The 20,251-nt window shown below is 38.7% G+C and overlaps 6 protein-coding genes across 7 annotated transcripts; 2 read left to right on the top strand and 4 right to left on the bottom strand.

Moving 5' to 3' along the window:
• The first annotated feature begins 281 nt into the window (after window positions 1-281).
• Window positions 282-6,474, top strand: LOC125479173 (CST complex subunit CTC1). The gene is made up of 16 exons (XM_048588243.1): window positions 282-1,443; window positions 1,541-1,659; window positions 1,738-1,812; window positions 1,934-2,012; window positions 2,116-2,178; window positions 2,260-2,337; window positions 2,500-2,697; window positions 3,064-3,168; window positions 3,306-3,584; window positions 3,764-4,225; window positions 4,320-4,901; window positions 4,988-5,079; window positions 5,191-5,422; window positions 5,547-5,661; window positions 5,844-6,178; window positions 6,265-6,474. The coding sequence occupies exons 1-16, from the start codon at window positions 334-336 to the stop codon at window positions 6,433-6,435; spliced, it is 4,095 nt and encodes a 1,364-aa protein (XP_048444200.1). The 5' UTR covers window positions 282-333; the 3' UTR covers window positions 6,436-6,474.
• Window positions 6,475-7,153: 679 nt separating this feature from the next.
• On the bottom strand, window positions 7,154-8,599 carry LOC125479377 (thiol:disulfide interchange protein TxlA homolog). The gene is made up of 3 exons (XM_048588621.1): window positions 8,568-8,599; window positions 7,690-7,993; window positions 7,154-7,466 (listed from the first exon to the last, which is right to left on the bottom strand). Exons 1-3 carry the CDS (start codon window positions 8,597-8,599, stop codon window positions 7,308-7,310), a joined length of 495 nt encoding a protein of 164 aa, XP_048444578.1. The 3' UTR covers window positions 7,154-7,307.
• LOC125479289 lies at window positions 8,495-9,734 on the top strand. The gene is made up of 2 exons (XM_048588454.1): window positions 8,495-9,081; window positions 9,206-9,734. Exons 1-2 carry the CDS (start codon window positions 8,907-8,909, stop codon window positions 9,463-9,465), a joined length of 435 nt encoding a protein of 144 aa, XP_048444411.1. The 5' UTR covers window positions 8,495-8,906; the 3' UTR covers window positions 9,466-9,734.
• Window positions 9,569-12,900, bottom strand: LOC125479288 (aspartate aminotransferase, chloroplastic). Of its 2 annotated transcripts, none has more exons than XM_048588453.1 (12): window positions 12,750-12,900; window positions 12,510-12,581; window positions 12,254-12,325; window positions 11,964-12,158; window positions 11,764-11,802; window positions 11,588-11,677; window positions 11,377-11,485; window positions 11,181-11,290; window positions 10,828-10,971; window positions 10,535-10,701; window positions 10,019-10,283; window positions 9,569-9,931 (listed from the first exon to the last, which is right to left on the bottom strand). In XM_048588453.1, exons 2-12 carry the CDS (start codon window positions 12,579-12,581, stop codon window positions 9,800-9,802), a joined length of 1,395 nt encoding a protein of 464 aa, XP_048444410.1. In that variant the 5' UTR covers window positions 12,750-12,900; the 3' UTR covers window positions 9,569-9,799. The 2 variants fall into 2 exon arrangements, with proteins under 2 accessions (XP_048444410.1, XP_048444409.1); XM_048588452.1 differs by having other exon boundaries at window positions 12,510-12,582; window positions 12,753-12,891.
• A 1,470-nt stretch (window positions 12,901-14,370) lies between these two features.
• Window positions 14,371-15,032, bottom strand: LOC125479291 (60S ribosomal protein L39-1). The gene is made up of 3 exons (XM_048588455.1): window positions 14,902-15,032; window positions 14,702-14,805; window positions 14,371-14,570 (listed from the first exon to the last, which is right to left on the bottom strand). The coding sequence occupies exons 1-3, from the start codon at window positions 14,902-14,904 to the stop codon at window positions 14,522-14,524; spliced, it is 156 nt and encodes a 51-aa protein (XP_048444412.1). The 5' UTR covers window positions 14,905-15,032; the 3' UTR covers window positions 14,371-14,521.
• A 711-nt stretch (window positions 15,033-15,743) lies between these two features.
• Window positions 15,744-18,055, bottom strand: LOC125479378 (homogentisate geranylgeranyltransferase, chloroplastic-like). The gene is made up of 11 exons (XM_048588622.1): window positions 17,729-18,055; window positions 17,537-17,620; window positions 17,391-17,465; window positions 17,214-17,297; window positions 17,004-17,093; window positions 16,793-16,894; window positions 16,592-16,687; window positions 16,335-16,406; window positions 16,115-16,210; window positions 15,876-15,980; window positions 15,744-15,785 (listed from the first exon to the last, which is right to left on the bottom strand). Exons 1-11 carry the CDS (start codon window positions 18,053-18,055, stop codon window positions 15,744-15,746), a joined length of 1,173 nt encoding a protein of 390 aa, XP_048444579.1.
• Between the last annotated feature and the right edge of the window lie 2,196 nt (window positions 18,056-20,251).

Here is a 20,251-nt window from a genome sequence, read left to right on the forward strand (position 1 = left end):
AATGTACTCAAAATAAATAAATAAAAACACTACAATCGACTAGTATTCCTTCACTCTTTTGGATAAATATATAATTTACTTAAAAAGATCAAAAAATAAATAAAGTATAACAAAAATCAAGGAGTCATGGTTTTAAATGTTTGCAATTGCATTTGAGTGGATTTTCTGCGAAAAAAATCCCCAACATTGTAAACGTGACGCGTGTTTCCAAAGTGAAACGACAAGTCGTTGATGGGGTTTACAAACACCTTCGTTCCCGCTCCCGCGCGCCCCCACTGCCTCTCTCACTCTCTCTCCTCCGAAAGAGCTCTACAGTTCTCGCAGTCCTCGTCAATGGAAAATGTGAGAATTCTCACAGTCGCAGAGCTACTTGCGCGCGGCCGTCCCCTCACCGCCACGTCCTCCATCTCTCCCAACTCGAACCAAAAGTCAAAGCTCCCCACCCGCTCCGTTCCCACCCACTCAAACCCTAGCCCCAATCCCAACCCTCGCCCTAAGTTTCTCACTCCTCTCGACCACTTCGCCGTCATCGTCGGAACCCTAGCCCTCCCCACTACCACCACCGCATCCGATTCTCCGTGCTCCTACAACACTTGCTTCCAATTCTCCGACGGCGCCGCGGCTTCCATCTGCTGCGATATTCTCGATTTTGACGCTCGGATTATCGGGAAGAAAATCAATGTTCTCGCTTGGAATTTCATTCCCTTGAAACGCACCGGCGGGTTCTTGGAGATTATCAGATGGAGCTTTCAAGATTCCAATGGCGGACTACGTCCCTGCAGTTCAAATTTCATGTATGTTCCTCTGGCTATAGGCTCTTCGACTGGCCGCGGAGATGGATCCAGAGCTCGGCATGGTATATTCGGCACATTGGATTTGGTCAGCCCTTTGTCCACTGTTCCGTGTACAGCCGGTGAGAACAATTCGAACACCAATAAGGCTTTGGATTCGAGCTATTCCTCGAATTTCCGAGGCTTTTTACTCCAATTTATGGTCTGTGAGTGCAAATTTTGTAGTTCAAAGGAATCAGTTCTGGCCCTGAAGGATTCAGTTCGAGGGAAAAATACACATTCTTTTACCAAACCAATGTTTGTATATTGTTCCGGTTCTGCTTCATGTTGGCACCCTGTATTTACGAAACTTGTAGGAAATGTTGTTGCTTTGTCGGGCTTGAAAAAGAAGATGGTTTTTATAGGAAAGAAAGAGTCTAAACTAATGTATGTAACTACGGAAACTTCTGCATTGCATCTGCTTAGATTGTCCAAAAACTGGTTGCCGAAATGTACAGCTGATACAAAAGGAAAAGGTGAATGTGGCACGTATAGAGGGCTAGTCAAAGGGGTGTATATGCACGGGATGGTTGTCGAGCTGGACAATGAGGTGTGGCTTTTATTAACTGATCAACTGCTTACTCCACCACATAGTCTAAGGGCGGGTGCTCTCGTAAGTCCTATAAATTTTGTTCCTTTCCCGGACTTGAAATATTTTGATCTATACTATTTGTCTATTTATTTTCTTTTAATTCTTGGCTTCTCTATAGGTTACTGTGAGAAATACCCATTTTGTGAATCCCAGATTTTCTTGGACAAGAATGCTTATACTTGGTGCTTGCTTTAAGACTAGTGTTACTGTGGAATCTTTCTCTCCATTGGAAACTGGGTAAAGCCATGTCTTTTGAATTGTACTTGAGATTCCCAGAAATCCATGTTCACAAAGTTATCTAATTGTGAGCTGCAGGTGTCATGTACTTTTACATTCACAGAGTTCGTTGGAGAAGTTTGTTGGGTCCTTAGCATTTTCTGCCAGATTATGGTATTGTTTTCGGTGATTTCTATATTGTGTGTTTGGATGGGAAATTTTGTGGTTTGGTGTTCAATGTTTAGAGTATATTACTTTCCTGTTTGGTTTACTAAGTAAGATGGTTGGGTTTCAGGGTATTGCTTGTTGCCACATGTTTCCGGAAAAAGTTTGCTGGTATCTTATCTGAAAAGGAGATTTTGGGAACAAAATATGTAATTTACTTCTGAGCTGGAATTCTTCTTTATTTTTTTTTTTGCATAGTAGTTGTTATGTTATATCTAAAAGGTGAGTTGGATGGTTGGAAGGTGCTGCCAGAAGGAAGGGTTGGTTCAGACGTATGCTAGTTCGCATTTTCCTTCTTCGATGCATAAAACTCGGGTAAATTGGTTTTGCTTTGGTAGAAACAAACTTAGTCTTTTTAAAGTTTCTGTCAAGATCTTAAATAGTTTCTTTTTGCAGCATGGAGTATTCACAGAACTTTGCAACCATGATTCATGCGTCTGCAGTTGTGAACCATACACTGGCAACCTGAATTTGGTATGTCCATGGCCAGAATCATTTAGGCAATCCACGTTTGCATTGACTTGCTCTGTTTTATATTGGAACATTCGATCTAATATAGATTTTTCAATTTCTTATGGTTTTTAGGTGTTAGATTAGTACTGAAAAGTAACTTTCATATTCTTTTCTTAAGTTCAGGTAGTGCCCTTATGTATTTTCATGTGCCGTTGTGAGGCCTTATGGATGAAAGCAGTGCAGTTGGAAAGTAACCGTGGAAATTTGCACAATAACAAGAAATATAACCTTCAATTCTGTGAAGGGACATCTCATGTTCAGTCAGTTAGAAAGATTTTTTCAAGTGAAGATCTAGGTGTAACTTTGATTGGAAGTTTGAAGGTTCGTGGTTGGTTTTGTATTTCCTAATGTCTTTAGTAATACTGCTGATACCTATGCCAGTTATCTAAACTGTTTTACACAACAACAGTACATGATAATATCTGAGTACAAAATGCTGGTGAAGTAATCGAAGGGTGTAGGTCATTGTGACAGAATATGATTTACTATATTGACACTCAATGTTCAGGTGTTAGCGTTAAAGAGTTGAATCTCATAAATAAAAGAAGCAATTTTATAGTCCAAATTTGCACAACTTTCGTTGTTTTACCATCTCTATCATTGTGTAATACTATAATGTATGTGTAATTCAACAAATTATTATTTATTGCAGTTGATTTATTCTACATTTCATATTCCATTATACAGACTTCTCCATCTTCTGGAAGACTGCAGTTGGTTGATGCAACTGGGAGCATTGATGTTCTTGTACCAGACCTTCCATCAACTCAGGATGCCAGTAGGATATACAAGGTCGTGATTGACAATAGTGTTACCACTCATTCTCCATTAGAAATAACCACCTTTCTGGAATGAGATAGCTATTAATCGGTACATGTCCAATATACCTTTTTGTATCTGGACTCACTTAGTTCTGTTTGGCTTTCCAGGTAGTTGACTACAGTCTTGTTATTGAAGGAATGCCCCGGTCTGAGGATTGTACAGGATTGCTTGACAGTGATTTATTTTCATGCAGAAACATCTTTCATCTGATACCATTGACAAGAAAGATGAACTTAACAGTTTATGTTTACTTTCGCCTGAGGAATTCTATGTGCAGAAATCTTCCCTTTTATCCTTGTACTGGACTTGGAGAAGATGTGAAGAGACTTGAAAGTGAAACGTTTGACCTGCTTTTGGTTACCCACAAATTTCCGGTTCTACAGAAGGTATATTCCAAATTTGGCTTTTTAAATAATTTCTGTAATGTTTTTAAAGCTGCGTCTAGGAGCTCCATGGGTGTTTTCACAAACCCCAAAATGGAAGAGTGGGACCTTAATAGTAGACGTGGAAATGCTTGCTGTTTTCACTCTACTTATTAGTTCTCGATTTATATGAATCTTAACAGTTTTCAGGTGATTTGGTGATAGCGAACCCTTCAAGTATGTTTGTGGAGGCCATAATCTTGCCTTGGAAATTATTTTTTTCTGGAAGTGATCAACTTTCATATCCAACTGAGGTTTTAGGAGATGATCCGAAGAATTCCATGGAACCTTCTCCCAAGAGACGGAAGGTTGATCACTCATCAAGCAGGGGTTCAACTTCCAGTATAATAGGCACTTCCAGTGAGCCAACCAGAGAACTGAGTTCTTGTTCTATTTACATGGAATCTAGCGAGAAACAGAGATATTGTGACTTGAGTTCTCGTGAGATATCTTGTTCAGCTAGGATTAGTGGAGTTAACAGTCAGAGTCTAGGTTCAGTTGTCTTGCATTGCACAAGTGCCAAATCAAGTAATGGTGGCTTTTCCAGACAAAGTGGACAGAAGGTATTGCTGGAGTTTACATCTGAAAGTTTTTATAAGTATCAGGTACGCCAGATTTCTCCTTTTCCTGGCTAGTTGATGCTTGAGTAAATAATTTCGTAAAATAACTTGTACTAATTTTTATTTTCTTACATTTCAGTTGTTGCAGATTGGTTGTTATTATATGGCAAAGCATGATGGAGAAGATTCCTTTTGTAATCTCAGGGATTCTATCTTTTCCAGCAGTGATTATATTCTTATCCCTTCCAAGACCCATCTGTGGAGCCTTTCATTTACTCCTGATGAGAACTGTCAAAATAGTTCATCAAAACATCTTCCATTAGATAACTCACTGATAAATGATGAGGTGGCTGCAGACCGTGATGAAGTACTTCTTCAGATGTCCCCTGGAAATGTTCCAGATATATCTCTCTGTCTCCCTGAAAATGAAATCGGTTTTGGAGAGGTAATCCTGACCGAATTGGAAGAGGGCCTGATCAAACCAGTCGTGACACCTGAAGAGATTTTAATGACTCCGCCTCTGCTGTCACTTGATTTGAACTGCCTATTTCCTCAGGGAAATCTATCATCTTTGTGTGGGCAAGTGCTTGCTGTTCATAGTGTTGAAGAGAATTCTGTCGATTCTTTTTTGAACTATCAGAACATTGGTGATCCTCTGCAGCTGAGATTATTTCAGAGAGCTACAAGCAGCTGTATTCATGTTTTGGTGGACCATCAGATTGTAATTCTCTTCTCCTAGTTGTTAACTTCTTATTAAAATAAGATAAAATAGTGTGCCTATCTCATTTCATCATTTTAATCAAATAGGTAAGGCTATCTGGTTCTTGGAGTAAACATTCCTTTCCTGTCGGGTTCGGACCTGGTGTGGATGCAACGTTTCACCAGGTTCTTGAATTGCGGTATGCAATCTAATTAGTCTTTTCAAGCATAATTAATTATCAGTTCACTTATTTAATGTTGCACTGCTATATATTAGTTTGACGGCTTGATGTCTATTCTTTGATTTCCAGGGGTCAAAATAGATGGATGTTGACATCTGCATCATTTATTGTAATCAATTCCATAAGGGCAGTATGCTTTAACAAAAATTCAGTAAGGGTAGTCAATGAATCGTGCAGTGACAAGCGCTCCAGTCCTGCTTCATACGTTCAGAATGATGGGCCTCTAGACATTGTTTCTTCGGGTTTGATTTCTGAGTTGGTACAGTGCTTGGATTCCAAGCCAATGCAGTTTCATTGCAGGGTAAGTCTTATATTGTCTTGTTTCTCTTTACGATTGAATCTTGTATCTCCTTTTCTGCTTTTCACAATCGTGTTCCTGGACGGATGAAGCTTATTCTTGTGTATCAACATTGGCCATTGAACAGGTTGTTGCTATCCATATCGTGGTTTTGGAGAGGAAAATTAGAAATGCCAATTATCAGCCTACAGATCACTTCAGGCCATACCTTGTCAACATCCCGCTTGCTGGTTTTGTTTTGGGTAATCTGTTTCTTTCTTCAGAAAGATGATCATATACAGCATTTTCGGCGTTTTAAAGTTTCACACTCCGTTCTACATGAATGGATGAACAAGATTTCGATTTGCTATCCTTGTACTTCTTTTGGGCTTATCTTGTTTCCTTTTTCTAGTTTATGATTCGGCTTCTCTATTGTTACGTGTAGACGACGGCTCATCCCCATGTTGTTGCTGGGCTAATTCCGAAAGAGCAGCAACCTTGCTAAGGCTGTATGAAGAATTCCCAGTGTCGGCTTTCGATGCCAGTGGCTGGACCTTCAAGTGGATGAGAAAAAACAACAGTGCATCTAGTGCCACCATCTACCATCTTGATAGAATTTTAAATAACCATGACCGAATTACAGTGAAGAACTTCGGATCAATGTTTGAGTCTTCCTATCAAGATCTCACTGTCTCTGTGAGTTCAGAAAACGCCCTCAGCAGCTACGACGAAAACCTCTTAAAGTTCATAATCTTTCACGCTTGCTTCAGCAAAATTTGGGTGAGTTGGGAACTGGTCACGCAGTAACTCTCCACTAAATTGCTCAATTATCAACTGCTTACGATACTTCTACTTCGACTTTGCAGACAATTGTGGGGAGGATGATGGATTCGAATGCAATCGAGCGGTTGAAGACGGCGAACGTTTTGGAAACGGAGGCGTCTGTGCATTCCATGCAACATGTATGGGCCAGAGAAGTTCACTACACAAGTCCTCTCACCGAGGCCAGGAATGTTTTACAACTGCTCGACGGGTGATTGTAATATGTCAAGACCAAATTTATGATGTTCATATAACTCCATATCTTATAGCTCCCTTTTCTAATTGGTTTTCACGAATTTATACATATATCATATATTTTCTTAAAATTCAGGCAAAGACATTTTAAAGAAATCTCAACATTAGCATTTTTCACAAAACTATTAATTTTGCAAATTTTTCCCGACTGTTTTTATATATTTATTTTAAGGACTTGTAATATTTTCCTTCATGTGAATCAGTATTTTATAAACCCGCCTTAAGATGCGCCTAGGCGGCCTTCAAGGAGGGGTAACAATGAAAACGCCTTTGCCTAGCAAGAGTAGGTTTAAACTTGCCAAGACGCGCTCAAGGCGGGCATGAGGAGTTCAATTGGGCTTCTATTTTGTTTAAAAGTTGCTGAAATCTGAAAAAAATTAGTCGAAATCTGCAATTTTGTTGCGAGTTTTGTCACTTTAAACTGAGTCACTTTTGCTAACAGTTGTTACCTCAGCATATTCTTTTCTGTTAAACTTTTTGTTTTTAATATTATCTTACAAATCTCAAAAGACTTAAAAATAAGACATTTCTATAAGAGCATGTTGTTACCTCAAGGCTTTTGCCTAAACAGGGCTATTATGAAATGCCTCGCCTAAGCCTTTGTCTTTTAAAACATTATTGAGAATGCAAAAGATTACACGAAATCTTGACAATTGCATAAAATTTTGTGGAAAACACAAGTTAGTTTTTACACTAAGAAGGTGCATTAGCTTGACCATGAGCAATCAAAGCACCCAGAATCTAATCAACTTTCTGCCTATACAGACACTTAGTTGCATGAGAAAAAACAAAGTAATCACAAAAACATGGAGCAGCATTTGTGCTCTGAACTCTAGCTATTAGGTTTGTGAGGAAGCTTCATGTTGAGAAGATGAGAGAGGCCTGCTATTACGTGCAGTGGACTGCTCGGAATCCCCGTCTTTGCCGGTGCCCTGCCCTTCTTGTCCACTATAACAAAGCAAGGCACATATCTGATGACGTAAAGGAGGCGCTGCATTTGCATTTCCAGCGACGGAAAAACTGCCAGACAATCTATTAGCTTCAACGTGTATTCAAGCGCGGTTTCAAACCCAAATCGGTTATGTAATTTTCATAGCATTTCCTTGACACTACAAGCTTCAAAGTAACAAAAACCAGTGTGTTTTCATATTACAAAGTCGAAAAATTCAAGCATATAACATGTATATGGAGAAAACGTTGAGGATGAAGGGTACCTCGGGAAGCCATTTCGCGTTCTCTGCATCTGCCATGACAATGTTAAGCCACTCCGAGTTCCCACTCTCAACCTCCACAACAGAATCAAGCAAAGAATTGCACAGCCTGCATTTGGGTGAATAAAACTCAACCACCGTAGCCTCTTTCGCACTTGCCAATGCCGAGGCAAATGCTCGGTGCTCCGCCTCCCCCTGCTCTTCCGGACTCAAGATTGTTTTCGACTTCACATTCTTATCTTGGCGGGTTCTTGCATCGCATTGGAGGGGATTAAACGTAGGGGGTTTTAATGAAAAGCCCGCGATACTGTTCATTTTAACGAAAACCACGTTTTTACACTAAAAAGTCAATTATGGTACTATTCACTTTACCCTTTATTTTGCCCTTATCGTTAAAACTAAAAATTTTCAAACCCTTTTTGTTAGTTTTCCTTTAAACGTATTGGCCAACGAAAACGAGGATTGCGAAACTGAGCTTTAAATAGAGCCACTCCCGTGAAAACTTACAAAGATGAAATGGTTGTCACTTTTGAAAACATCACACAACAACATATACATCATTATTCTTCTCATCTTTTGCCGAAAGCATGTGGGCATTCACCCCACAACTTTTACAACAGAGATTACTTTTTATTTTATTTATTTTTTGTTAGAAACAAACGATAATAAGTAGAATGTCAACTAACTGAGTTACAATTTTTTTGCAAGTTACTTTTTCATTGAATTCTCTAGGTTAATGGTGGTCCGCCACGCACCAACCCACGTTTAGTTGTTTCTAGAGGCCATCCCTCCCTAGTCATACCCATAAACATGTTTTTCTCCCTCTAAGTGGAGTTTCGCCAAAATTCTAACCACAATCCCACTCGTCAACATTTTGACACCTTCCAGGCTTCCCCTCTCTTGGCTTTCCCATCCTAATTCTAAATGGTTGAAAAACGACATTGGCAAGCCACCAGAAAATAGTTGACAAATCTTACGTTTTCTATCAACAAAAATGTTAATTTAGAACTCCCTCAAAATCTCTACACCTTTTTTGCCACTTTATACCCAACTCTAGTGAGAAAAGAAGGCAATTTCAGGCCGATTTGCTTCATAACATGTGAACAAAATGTACTATATAAACCCACCAATCTGCTCAAACCCTCCATCACCTCAATCTCATTAGTCACTAATTCCACCTTAATTACATTTCTCTAATCTCCTTCTTCAAGAATTTGAAGATGGGTTTCCGTGTCTCTTCGCAAGGGCTTGTTTTGATTGCCGTAGCTATCTCTTTGTTGGCTGTTTGCCAAGCCAAAACTGTCGTTGTAGGAGGCTCTCAAGGTTGGCGTTTCGGCTTCAACTACACTGACTGGACTCTCAAAAATGGCCCATTTTACATCAAGGACACGCTGGGTAAGTCAACCCGATGTATTGTGCCGATCAACCAGTTACTTGCATCCCGTAACTATCTCGCGTTAAAGGAAATTCGAACTATTCACAATGTGTATCTTATATTTCCCATTTTTTTGATGTACAGTTTTCAAGTACAGTCCACCAAGCAACGCCGGCGCTCATGACGTGTACTTGCTGCCGGACCTGTGGAGCTACATAACATGTGATTTCCGTAGGGCAAAGCTGGTGGCCAAAGCTACGCAGGGAGGCGGCCAGGGGTTTAAGTTTGTGCTGAACCAGTGGCGGCCACACTACTTTGCTTGCAGTCAGGGAGCCAACAGGTCACACTGCAAAAAGGGGTTGATGAAGTTCTTCGCCGTGCCATGGCCACACTGGCAGCTATAGTCAATGCCAGGGACGTGCTAGGCCTCAGGCCGGGGAAGAAGCAGTGCTTTAATTTTTCTGTTTTTGTGTGATTTGATACATGTATTCAATAAAAATGGAGTCAGGACCATGAATATTTTGTTCAAATAAATGTTTCCAACGATAGGAACTTCGTACGACATAAGTATTACAATCTCTGTTATGTGTTCGATGTATGGCCCGGAGATGGCCCCGATTCTGCAGATGCTTATTTTACAAGATCTCAGTCAAGTATGGTAATAACTGTTTAATTATCAGGCTCACCAAAATTTTCTACGCCTCGTTCAGACTTGTATGCCAGCTAATCAAAGTTGCTTCAACTAACATTGTGGTACGAATCAATGATGGCATCCGAGAGGTATTCACATTTCGCCAAAGATAAACCTGCCAGGGAAATCCTCCCATCCTTTGTCATGTATACATGCCACTTGTTTGTCATGTTTTCGGTCTGACCAGACAAAACGGAAGGAGATCAGTTTAAATCTAGGAGCTGAAATATAGATCAAATCACAGGACTTAAAGAATGAGGATTTACCTGAGCCTTGTTTAAGCCGGTGAATGAAAACATGCCGATCTGCTTAAGTATAAATGACCAATCCTTTCCACTCTTATCTGTTGCGGTCAGGCTATCGTATAGTTTTTGTCTTACGCCCTTTATCCTTCCAGCCATCATCTCCATCTCTGCTTTCCACTCGTTGAAGAGTGCTGGATCTCCAACTACATTGGCCACAATTCTAGCACCATGGATTGGAGGATTTGAGTACATAGGTCGAGCGATCCTCTTCAATTGGCTCTTTACCCTGAACATAAAAGCTTTAATCACTAGCACATCCCAAAAATTCAGGTACGAGTCACAATGGATATGTCAAAGTACTCTTAGCAGAAGTGATTACGATCATAGACTCAAATAACCACAATACTGTAACCAATTACAGGAACTTAGATTATACCCAAGCCATTAAATTAAAACCTCAAATAAGATTAAGCAACTTTGTTACTTGGAAAATTATGCGTTATGTGTGACGTTTATGCATATTGATGGTTATTATACCTTGTTGCTGCATCAGATGATGCGCAGACAACATTGATTGCTCCAATTCTTTCTGCATAGAGCCCAAGGTTTTTACTGTATGACTGAGCAACCAGAAGCTCTAGACCACGTGCAGCAAACAATCTGACAGATGCTGCATCAGTATCCAAGCTTCCACTAGCAAATCCCTACAGCACGATACCATATCAACATAAGTTCATTTATGAATAAACGAATGAAAATATATTTACTAATACGACATCAAAACTTTGATTCTAAAGATTCTATATTATCATTTCCATTTCTGTAAATACCTGGTATGCAACGTCAAAAAAGGGGATATGGTTTTTTTCTTGAATGACATCAGCAATTTTTTCCCACTGTTCAGGGGTTGGATCTATGCCGGTAGGGTTGTGAGCACAGCCATGAAGCAACACAAAAGATCCTTCAGGTGCTGCCTATAAGATAGAACGGTATACAAATTAGTGGTTACTCCAGAACAGCAGACAGAGATAGAGAAGATATAAACACATCGCAATTGTAGTTATTGAAAAACATGTCTGCTCAAGATCCAGAGCCTAGCATCAATGAGCATACTGATTCCAAAAATACAAAACTACAACGTATATGTACATGGTTATACAATTCCTGCACCAATCTATCTTACCTTTATGTCTGCTATCATCCCCTCGAAATCCAAACCAACTGTTTTTGGATCATAGTATCGGTACTCTGACCATGGAACTCTAGAGTCATTAAAAATGTTTTTGTGATTACCTGCAACACAATTATGTTAGACCTAGACACGACAAATTAGTAATCTTGAGACAGTCTTATAATAATACAGAAGTGACAATACAGACCCCAGGTTGGAGAGGATATTAAAACTTTTGCCCCTGGAAAATATCGTTCGATAAAAGCCCCAGCAAGGCGAAGAGAACCAGTTCCTGATAGACCTTGGACGGTTGCTAGCTTCAAAAAATGAAAGATAAACAATTATTAGACAGCGATAAGATCAAAGAGATGTACTGCATGATTTATTTCAGAATGCACGAGTTCCAATTTCTTGCTTACTCGTTGTTGCTTAATTACTGGGTTGTCTGCTCCAAATAATAACTCTGCAGTCACTTTGTTGAATGCTGCCAAACCTTCTATTGGGAGGTACTACGCGATTGAATACATATTGAAGTTAGAAATCCTAATTTTACGAAGAAAAAATTCAGATCAGTTACATTGTTGAGTATGCTTACCTCTTTGTTTTCCCCCCTCTCAATCATAAGATTCTCTGCCTACAAAAGCAAATCATGTCGCTTTGAATCGGAATCTCAGATTGAACAGCAAGAACAAAAACAAGTACAATAATTAGCTTTCGATTCCTAGGAGTATGAAGTGGAATCTCATAACTCATTAGCAAAAGATTTTTGTATTTTGTGGAGGATAGCGATCTGACCTTCTTAACAACATCAAGCACGTATGGCTGAAGATCTTCCGTTCGATATGCCCCAACTCCAAGGTTGAGCTTCGACTCGTTTGTGCTAGCCTTGAATGCTTCAGAAACTCCGAGAATTGGATCAGGCGGGGCCATCGTTACACCCTCGAATTTAGAGACATTCACGGCAGCTACCATAGATACCCTACCAAAAGACTACAGAAACCAAAACAACACCGCATTAGCATCAATGTCAAAGCAAAAAGTCGATAAATGCCCGCGAAATAGCCATAGCAGCTCACAGCACATACCTCTGTCTTCGCAAGCAGACGATTTCTTTCCTTGTTCAAGCTCCAAGAAGTACTCCCAAGCTTCAACTTCCCCTGTTCAAAATACACACCAAACACGTTCAGTACTTCGATTTCAATGTCGATTTCCGAGATTCCGAGAACAAAATCACACACCATCTCAGTTTTCCCGGAAACTCAACATTTTCTCGGACACTAAGATCAAAGAAGAAGACGAAAATCGGAATTAATTACGAAACGATCAAAAGTGCGGTAGTACCTTGGGAGTCTCGTGAGTGGACAGAGAAGCTGACGGCGAGACCGAAGCTAAGGACAGCATCGCTGAAGCCATCTGAATTCAGCAATCGAGACAAGATAACAAACACCAGAAAAAATGATGAGCCAAAAAAATTGAGTAATTACGCGATCCAGGAGCAAATCAAGAGCTAAAGAGATGACGATTAAGATGTGATTAACCAGATTCAGGCGGATTAAAATGCGAGTGATTAGGAGAACTCACCGAGAGAGAGAGAGAGGAGGAGGGCGATGAACACGAAGAGGAGGACCCAGCCGTTTGAGCGAGGTGATCTTTCGTTGGTTTGCTTCTATTGGCTTGGATAAGTGGGTTTTGCTTTTGCGAGCATCAGAGTGAGATTTTTTTGTCGTTATATATTTGGAATCGTTGTTGTTGTGGGTAAGAAGTAAGAACGGAACTGCACAACGTCATTTTAAAATTGTTATCGTCATCGTTAGTTTTTTAACTCGTGAAGACGTAAAGATATAGTTTTTTTTTTGTCAACTCGACTTCAGTCAAAACGGATCATGTTAGAAGAATTATTATTACAATTAGATATAATTGCGAGATCATGCTTCAATTAGGTTAAAATTGAAGGATCACTTCTCTAATTGAATTAAAGTTGAGAGACCGTTACTACAATTTTCTCATTTAGTTTTTCATATTTGTTCCTTAACTCAGCCTCACGTGTACAACATGTAACTCATTTTGACGAAAGTTGTAATGGAGTTGACGAAAAGGACCATACATGCACGTTTTGATAACTTAAGGGACCAATAATCACAGATTTTTAGCTGAAAGTTTATTACTCCAATTGGATTAAAATTAAGAGACAATTGCTACAATTTCTCCTACAATTAATTAAATATCACACTCCAAAGCACACAAGAAAATGCCCAAGGGAGGTTTAAATGCTAGGGGACAGAATTTTACATAGCACAATATGAGCTTAATTTCCAGAGCGTAAAAATCACACGATAATGACTAGAAGGAAACTAAAATACCGTAGTGTTTTACGTTTGTAAATCATAAATTAAGTTCAATATCTATAAATAGCGAGCTCAAAGCTCATTGTATAGTTTAGCATCAATCTCCTACTTCTAATATCGTTATTCTAATGAAAGACTTCGCCATTACAAATTGATCTTTCAACATCCCTTCTCTTACTCACTTTAAACTACAAACCCCTTGGTTATAATTCTGACCACCATCAAATACATAATCATTTCCACTTCCGCGCCCTCAAAATATTTTTAAAATAACTAAAAACGTTTTTAATAAAAATATTTCTAAAACTAATCCTTAATAAAATGATAATGAATCTTGAAAAAACAATTCAAGTGTTTTTGGAATCAAATGCAGAATCAAATATGATTTTGCACCTGACTTTCTAAAAGCATTGGAAAGAAAATGAATAAATTTAACTACGAAATTTCGATATTTAGGATCGGGTACTTGTGGGCAACATGAATTCAAGGTATGTTAAAGCGAGAGGCGAATGATTTTCATTTGGAGAATATTAAAATGCGATGAGTCTTGAAGAAAATTTATTTTTTCTAAGATTTATAAGTTATAAAAATGATAAATAATATTTATCAATTATAATTAATAAATCCGAATTCCGGAAATTAAAAGGTATAAGTTTACACCCCAAATGAAAAATCAATTCAACAGCCTACCTTGAAATTAATATTTATCCACTCCGATCCAACCCTAATTACCAAATTACCAATCAAGCAACAAAAAATTCATAGAACACAAGGAAAAGGAAAACAAGATTCTCCAGCAGATAGATTTAATCGAGAATTCAAGGGGAAGCTAAAAGCACTTCTGAAATTTAAAGAGGGGAAGATAAAAGCACTTCTGAGATTTAAAGACTCTTATGAGTTCTTACAACTCGATGGATTCTCAACAAGGTCAGAACCAAAAACTAAAACCCCTAAATCAAAAATACAAAATATGATAAATTGCCAGTGAAAATTTGGGAGCAAAGCACCTCAGAATCCGAGCTTGGTGCGGCGCCAGTGCCTGCGTTTCGCATTGTACCTGATACACAACACGGAAAAAACCGAAAAATTATAAGCATCTGGGAACCGATCAAGAACCAAATCAAAATTAAGAGAAAATTAAGAAACAATTAAACGAAAATTAGAGTAAATGGAGAAGTATTTATGGACCTGATGGTGTTGTCGGTCCTCATACGGATCCAGTGAGGGATGGGCCTGTTCTGCCTCATCTTCTTCGCCAGCTTCTTCTTGATCATGAAGCTCTTGTGCGACGGCTGCGCATATTTACCAAAAAAAACCCATCAGAAACTCAATCATTTTCCATTAATGGCAGTTAGAGAGCAAGAGAGGAGATAGAGAGAAGAAGTCACCATTTTTGCGAGCTTGGAGATCCGCCGCGAAGTTTACAGCAGAGAGCAAAACAGCGAAAACCCTAACAGCGCGAAGACTGGCGAAAACCGGCGCTGTTTCAGTTTTAATATAGGGGAAGGGTAAAAATGGAATTCTATAATTTGTGGCCCAAACCAAACCATCGTCTCGGTGAATGTTGGTTTCAAGGCCCAGATTACAAGGGAATTCAAGCCCAATATTCCGGAAGGTTTGTATGGGTTTAATTGGATCAACTCGGTTGTAAAACGTTATTTTTCGTCACAATCTTAAAGCTCATTTATAAGTGCTTTTAAAATGATTGAATGTGCTTATGGTGAAATGGTTTTTGGGTTTCAAAAGCATTTGAACTGCTTTTTAAAGCATCAGTTTTGTGCTTCTTGTAGTAAACACTTCAAGTGCTTTTTTAGGGTTTAGTCACATTTTTACAAAGGATTAGTTTCAAAAGCACTTTCTTTAAAAATGTTTTCAATCATTTTAAAAGCAATTTCAAACGAGCCCTTATTTTACATTTGACGATACCATATTAAGAATACTCGAATTTATTAAAGAGATTCAAACTTGGATGCAAAGAAAAAAATCAATAATTGATCTAATTCACACATGCATTTTGTAGCATTTGCGCATTTAAATTGAGGATCAAGCCAAACACAACAAAAACTAACAAGATTCAAATGCATGGAAATAGGAGTCGGACTACAACTAGAGAATCTAGGAAACGTCGTTGTAGCAGTATTCCAAATCAATCGTTATGAGTAAATTTCTCTTTGCTAAAAGGAAAAAGAAGCAGCAGAGGAGCATGGCCGGTACCAAAAGTCTTCACCACTCAGCGTACGAAGGGAATGAGGAAGTACTCGGCATAAAACAGCTGCATTCGACAACAATATTAAGTTTAGCGTTAAACTAACAAAACCTTGTATTTAGATTACGAAAAAACGAGATCAAGAAATCACTCAACCTTCCAGATGAACATGTAAAACGAAGTGAGTGACGCTTTATTGGCTATGTCGACGGACCGAGCTCGAATCCACAGAAGGGACGCGAGTGCACCGTGCCCTATTATCTGCAAGCCTAGCCATATCAGTAAAACAGTAAATAAAAATAGGTAGGATAGGAGGGTAACGTGCATGACACAGGACGTGACGTTGAGCTGGTGCCATGTAAGTTATATATCGTAAGGTAGACATGCAGACATACAGTGAAAAGCTTGCATGGCAGGAATGAGGAAGAAGCTCCTATGGCCAAGGCAGCTCCGTATGCCATTAACAGCATATTTACGCATACCCAATATACCTGCAGAAGAAGGATATATATATACTTCAGGTTTTGACTTCATTGTTTCAACTGAGAATTGCACAATATGTCGTAGAAAATAAAATAAAATAAAAAAATAAACACAATAACGAAATTCAGTAACCTTCTCTTGCCCAAGGCTAACACTGAATGATTGAATGCCAAAATCTCTATCACCATCCACATCTGGTATATCCTTTAAAAATATGCCAAGCAAAATGTAAATTCGTAACTACATATGATTGTTCCAGTCGAAGATAGTATATCGGTTGTAAGGTTTGAATGCTCTTAATCACTTGAGCTATGATTAACCGCGTTGCTGTTTTCGTTATACATGATTAAATGTGTTACAGTAATTAGTTAAGTTGCAGCAGGTCTAACCTTGAATAGAGCAATGACGGAGGAGAAGATGCACATGAAAAACACCGCAAACGCCAGTGATCTTGTAAGCATAACTGGTCTACCGAGGACAAATTTCTGTAAATACAAACAATTAACTTCTTCAACGCTGATGGATGACAAATTAACAAGCACACGTAACCTGTTTCGTTCGGAGTGAGTCACCATTTTATGCATGTATACCTGGATGTGCACGTAGAAAGCAAGCTGGACAACGATAGCCCTCACGATTAGGATGCAAGTAGCTGCAAGAAATGCATGCCTCTTCCACCTAAGCAAGGGAAGCTACTCAAGACAGAGAGACATAGAAATTCAGATGTTGATTGGTTTGATGGTCACATTTTATTCTTCAAAAGCCAGTAAGAGATTATATGAGCAAGCATAAGTAACTCACCTCAACGGAATAAGCAGTTCCGAGCAGGAAACTAATCACAAGCGCAGAAAACAGCGGCGGAGACTTGAACATAAATCCCATTGCAAAACTCTTGAAAGTTAACAGAAAACAATTATTAGATGGTAAGGAAAAATTGGAAAAGCGTGTATATGCTAGGTAAACATGACAACAAGAAGTAAGACATGGTTGATTTATCTGCCAGTCAACTACCATCAGCAGAACTGTGGAAACAATTGTGATCCCAGTTCCCATGGAGAATTCACCCGAAGCAAGCGGGAGCTCGGGTTTGTTAACCTGAGCACCAAGCAAAAGAATACAAAATCAACACTATATACTAAGATTTTCACCATGTTAGAAACTCCACTATTATATGAATGAACGATATACCTTGTCTATTTCGACATCGTACAATTGATTCAATCCCACCACATAAATGTTCATTAGTATTGAGGGCACCAATGCCTGCAGAAAGATATGATCATTTGAGGAAAAAATGTAACACACACACACACATATATATATTGAATTTTTACCTTCAACAGTCCTACAAAAAATGCAGTGGACAGGTCAGTAACATTTTCTAATGGAAGAAGAGAGACCGACGATATTCCTATAACCTGAAAACAAACCAAACAAGATGAATTCGTGAAGCTTGCGATTGTTCGATATCCGAGTGTGATTATATTGATAACTGAAAGGAAAATGTACATATATGTGGAACTCACAGTGCCAATTACAGTGTGAGGACGACTAAATCGACGAAAGGCATCCCATTGTTTACTAAGGCCAGCTTGAAAGCGAGTCAGAAATTCATCACCACTCTCGGGATTTGCTGATGCGTAGCCATGTTGAAAAGAAATAGGTAGGCAATACCATTTCTTGAATCTTTTACCACGGTTTCTGCTCGCGACTGTGATCTTCTGATCGCAATTTGGATTTGCATTTGTGGGAACAGATAATATCGTTGATCCGGAACAACATCGCGGGAATGGCTTCTTGTTCTTGGTTAAGTTGCAATGTGTTAGCTTCAGTACTGCCACTTGAACTGGCATTACGCAGTTACGATAATTTCAGACGAGAAAAGATCATTATATGAAATAAAAAAAGTAAAGAAAATCAACCAGCAGATTAAAACTAGTTACTGCATCTGCATGTATATGTATTTACAGCAAAAAATAATAATAATAATAATAATAAAATATAATATAAAAAATTATTTGCGAAACGAACTCCAAATTTTACTGAACAGATAATCTTTAGAGATTTGTCAATATTAAAAAAAATTCAAAAAACCACTACAGTTGAGAACTGGAGAGAAATGTGCTTACCGCTTGTTTGCTTATTCAACTATTTCTCTCGAAATCCCGGTAAAAGTAAATCAAGAAAAGTTTGATCATCGACTCGTGCACACTTTTGTTTATTTTTTACTTTTAAATTGAATAAGGTGACCGAGAATCAAATAAGAGCTTTAAACAGGGCCTGCGAAAATCATTTTTTATTTTTTTATCAGATAAAAGAGACGGAAACTAACCATGAGGACAAGACCATGAACGTGGAGACTTGCACTGAAGCATCTCTCTTCCTCCTCTTTGCACTTCCAATCAGATTGACAAAAAAATGATAAATGTATTCAAACAATTAATCTCCATTTTTTTGGTTCAAAATGGTAAAAATGTTTTGATGGTGGTAATCTGTGCTGACATTTGAAAGTATTAAAAACCGAGAGATTTTGCCTATTTAGCTCCTCAATAATTATTTACCGAAAAAAGAGAAATGATTATTTGACCTTCCAATGTACTTAAATGATTGTTTGACCTTCCAAATGTACTTACGTTGCATTTTAACATGAGTTTTGTTTTGGGCCGAATTGTATTCCTGTCGGGCTTAATCTGCAATTTCAAAGCGCGGTCTGTGAAGCAAATAAGCCCAAACTTGGAGCTGCATAATTCTAACATGGAGGCCTATAACTATCAAGCCTAAACTTCGTAACAACCAGACCCACAGAAACGGTCACACTCACATGGAGTACAACTTGTCTAAAATCAAAGAAAGTTTTAGATTGGGGACGAATTTCAGACTTGTATGTCATACGGCACGTAGTAGGTTTGATTTCTGGCACTAGTGAACCACATAAAGGTGGCCTTGGAAGAGTAGACTGCCGTGGAAAAGCCACCAGTTAGTCACCTTTTAAGAATGTTATTAATTCAAAAGTTATAACATGATTAATATGTCATACATTTAGAGTATATATTGCCAAAAAAAAATTATATATATAATATTTCGTGATTATCACTCTGAAAAACTTATTGGACCCACCCAAATTTCATTTTTTGTAATAAGGGTTTAAATGAAAGGGTAGTTCGTTTTAGGAATGTTAATTTTGCATAATTTGTGCGGCACATGGCTTCGAAAGGGACTGATTTTTGACGGTTGAATAACCTTCCTATTCTATTGATCGAAAGTTTCTACCGAATTGAACCATATGCATGCATGGTAGCCGAGCCTCAACTCTCCTTCTACGCAACCCACACAGCACGCCAACAGCATGTTCTTGAGCTTGACTAATTTTTGTAGGCTTGCAACATTGCCCGGATCGTGTTCAGAGCCTCAAACGGAGACCCTTCACTTGAGATCTTATACTTGAATCTCCTCACCCGATATCTTGGGTTTGAATCTCCGGTAATAATCCAATCAACAACACGGTGCTAGATTGGTTAGAAAGCTCAGTTTTTGATGCTGCAAACAGGGACACAGGCATATATGTCATTTTCGTTGCAATGTTGCATGCCAATGAGTAACGTTGTGATGAGGTTGTCGTTCAAAGTTTGAAATGAAGCAAGAAGACAGTGGGGCAAAAATCCCATGGGATGCGGGCAAAATCTGGAGCTGGACGACACACATTTATACCTATCACAATCACAAAAACCGCGTCGAAGACTTGATGCATGTTATTTGTATCCAAACCAAACCACAAAACAAAAGAAACTAGTAATGTTTCAAGTATATGTGGGGATGCAAAGCTGGTTACCAACTACCAAACCACATGACATATTTGATGTTTGGGATTCATACACGAATTAACTAATAATATAGGAGGTGGTTCTGTGACACCACATTTTTTACACAACTTTTGACATATGTTTTTTAGAGATCCACTTGGTAATGTATTTTAACAATCCAAATGCAACGAGTAATGAATTCTTGGAAGCTCCTTCTTAAAGGGTGCCCCCTTCCCTTGAATGCTACAT

This window comes from the organism of the source record quoted next, unplaced genomic scaffold (genome assembly GCF_019419815.1).
Source record: "Pyrus x bretschneideri cultivar Hongxiangsu unplaced genomic scaffold, Pyrus_bretschneideri_v1 Contig28, whole genome shotgun sequence".
Lineage (NCBI taxonomy): Eukaryota > Viridiplantae > Streptophyta > Magnoliopsida > Rosales > Rosaceae > Pyrus > Pyrus x bretschneideri.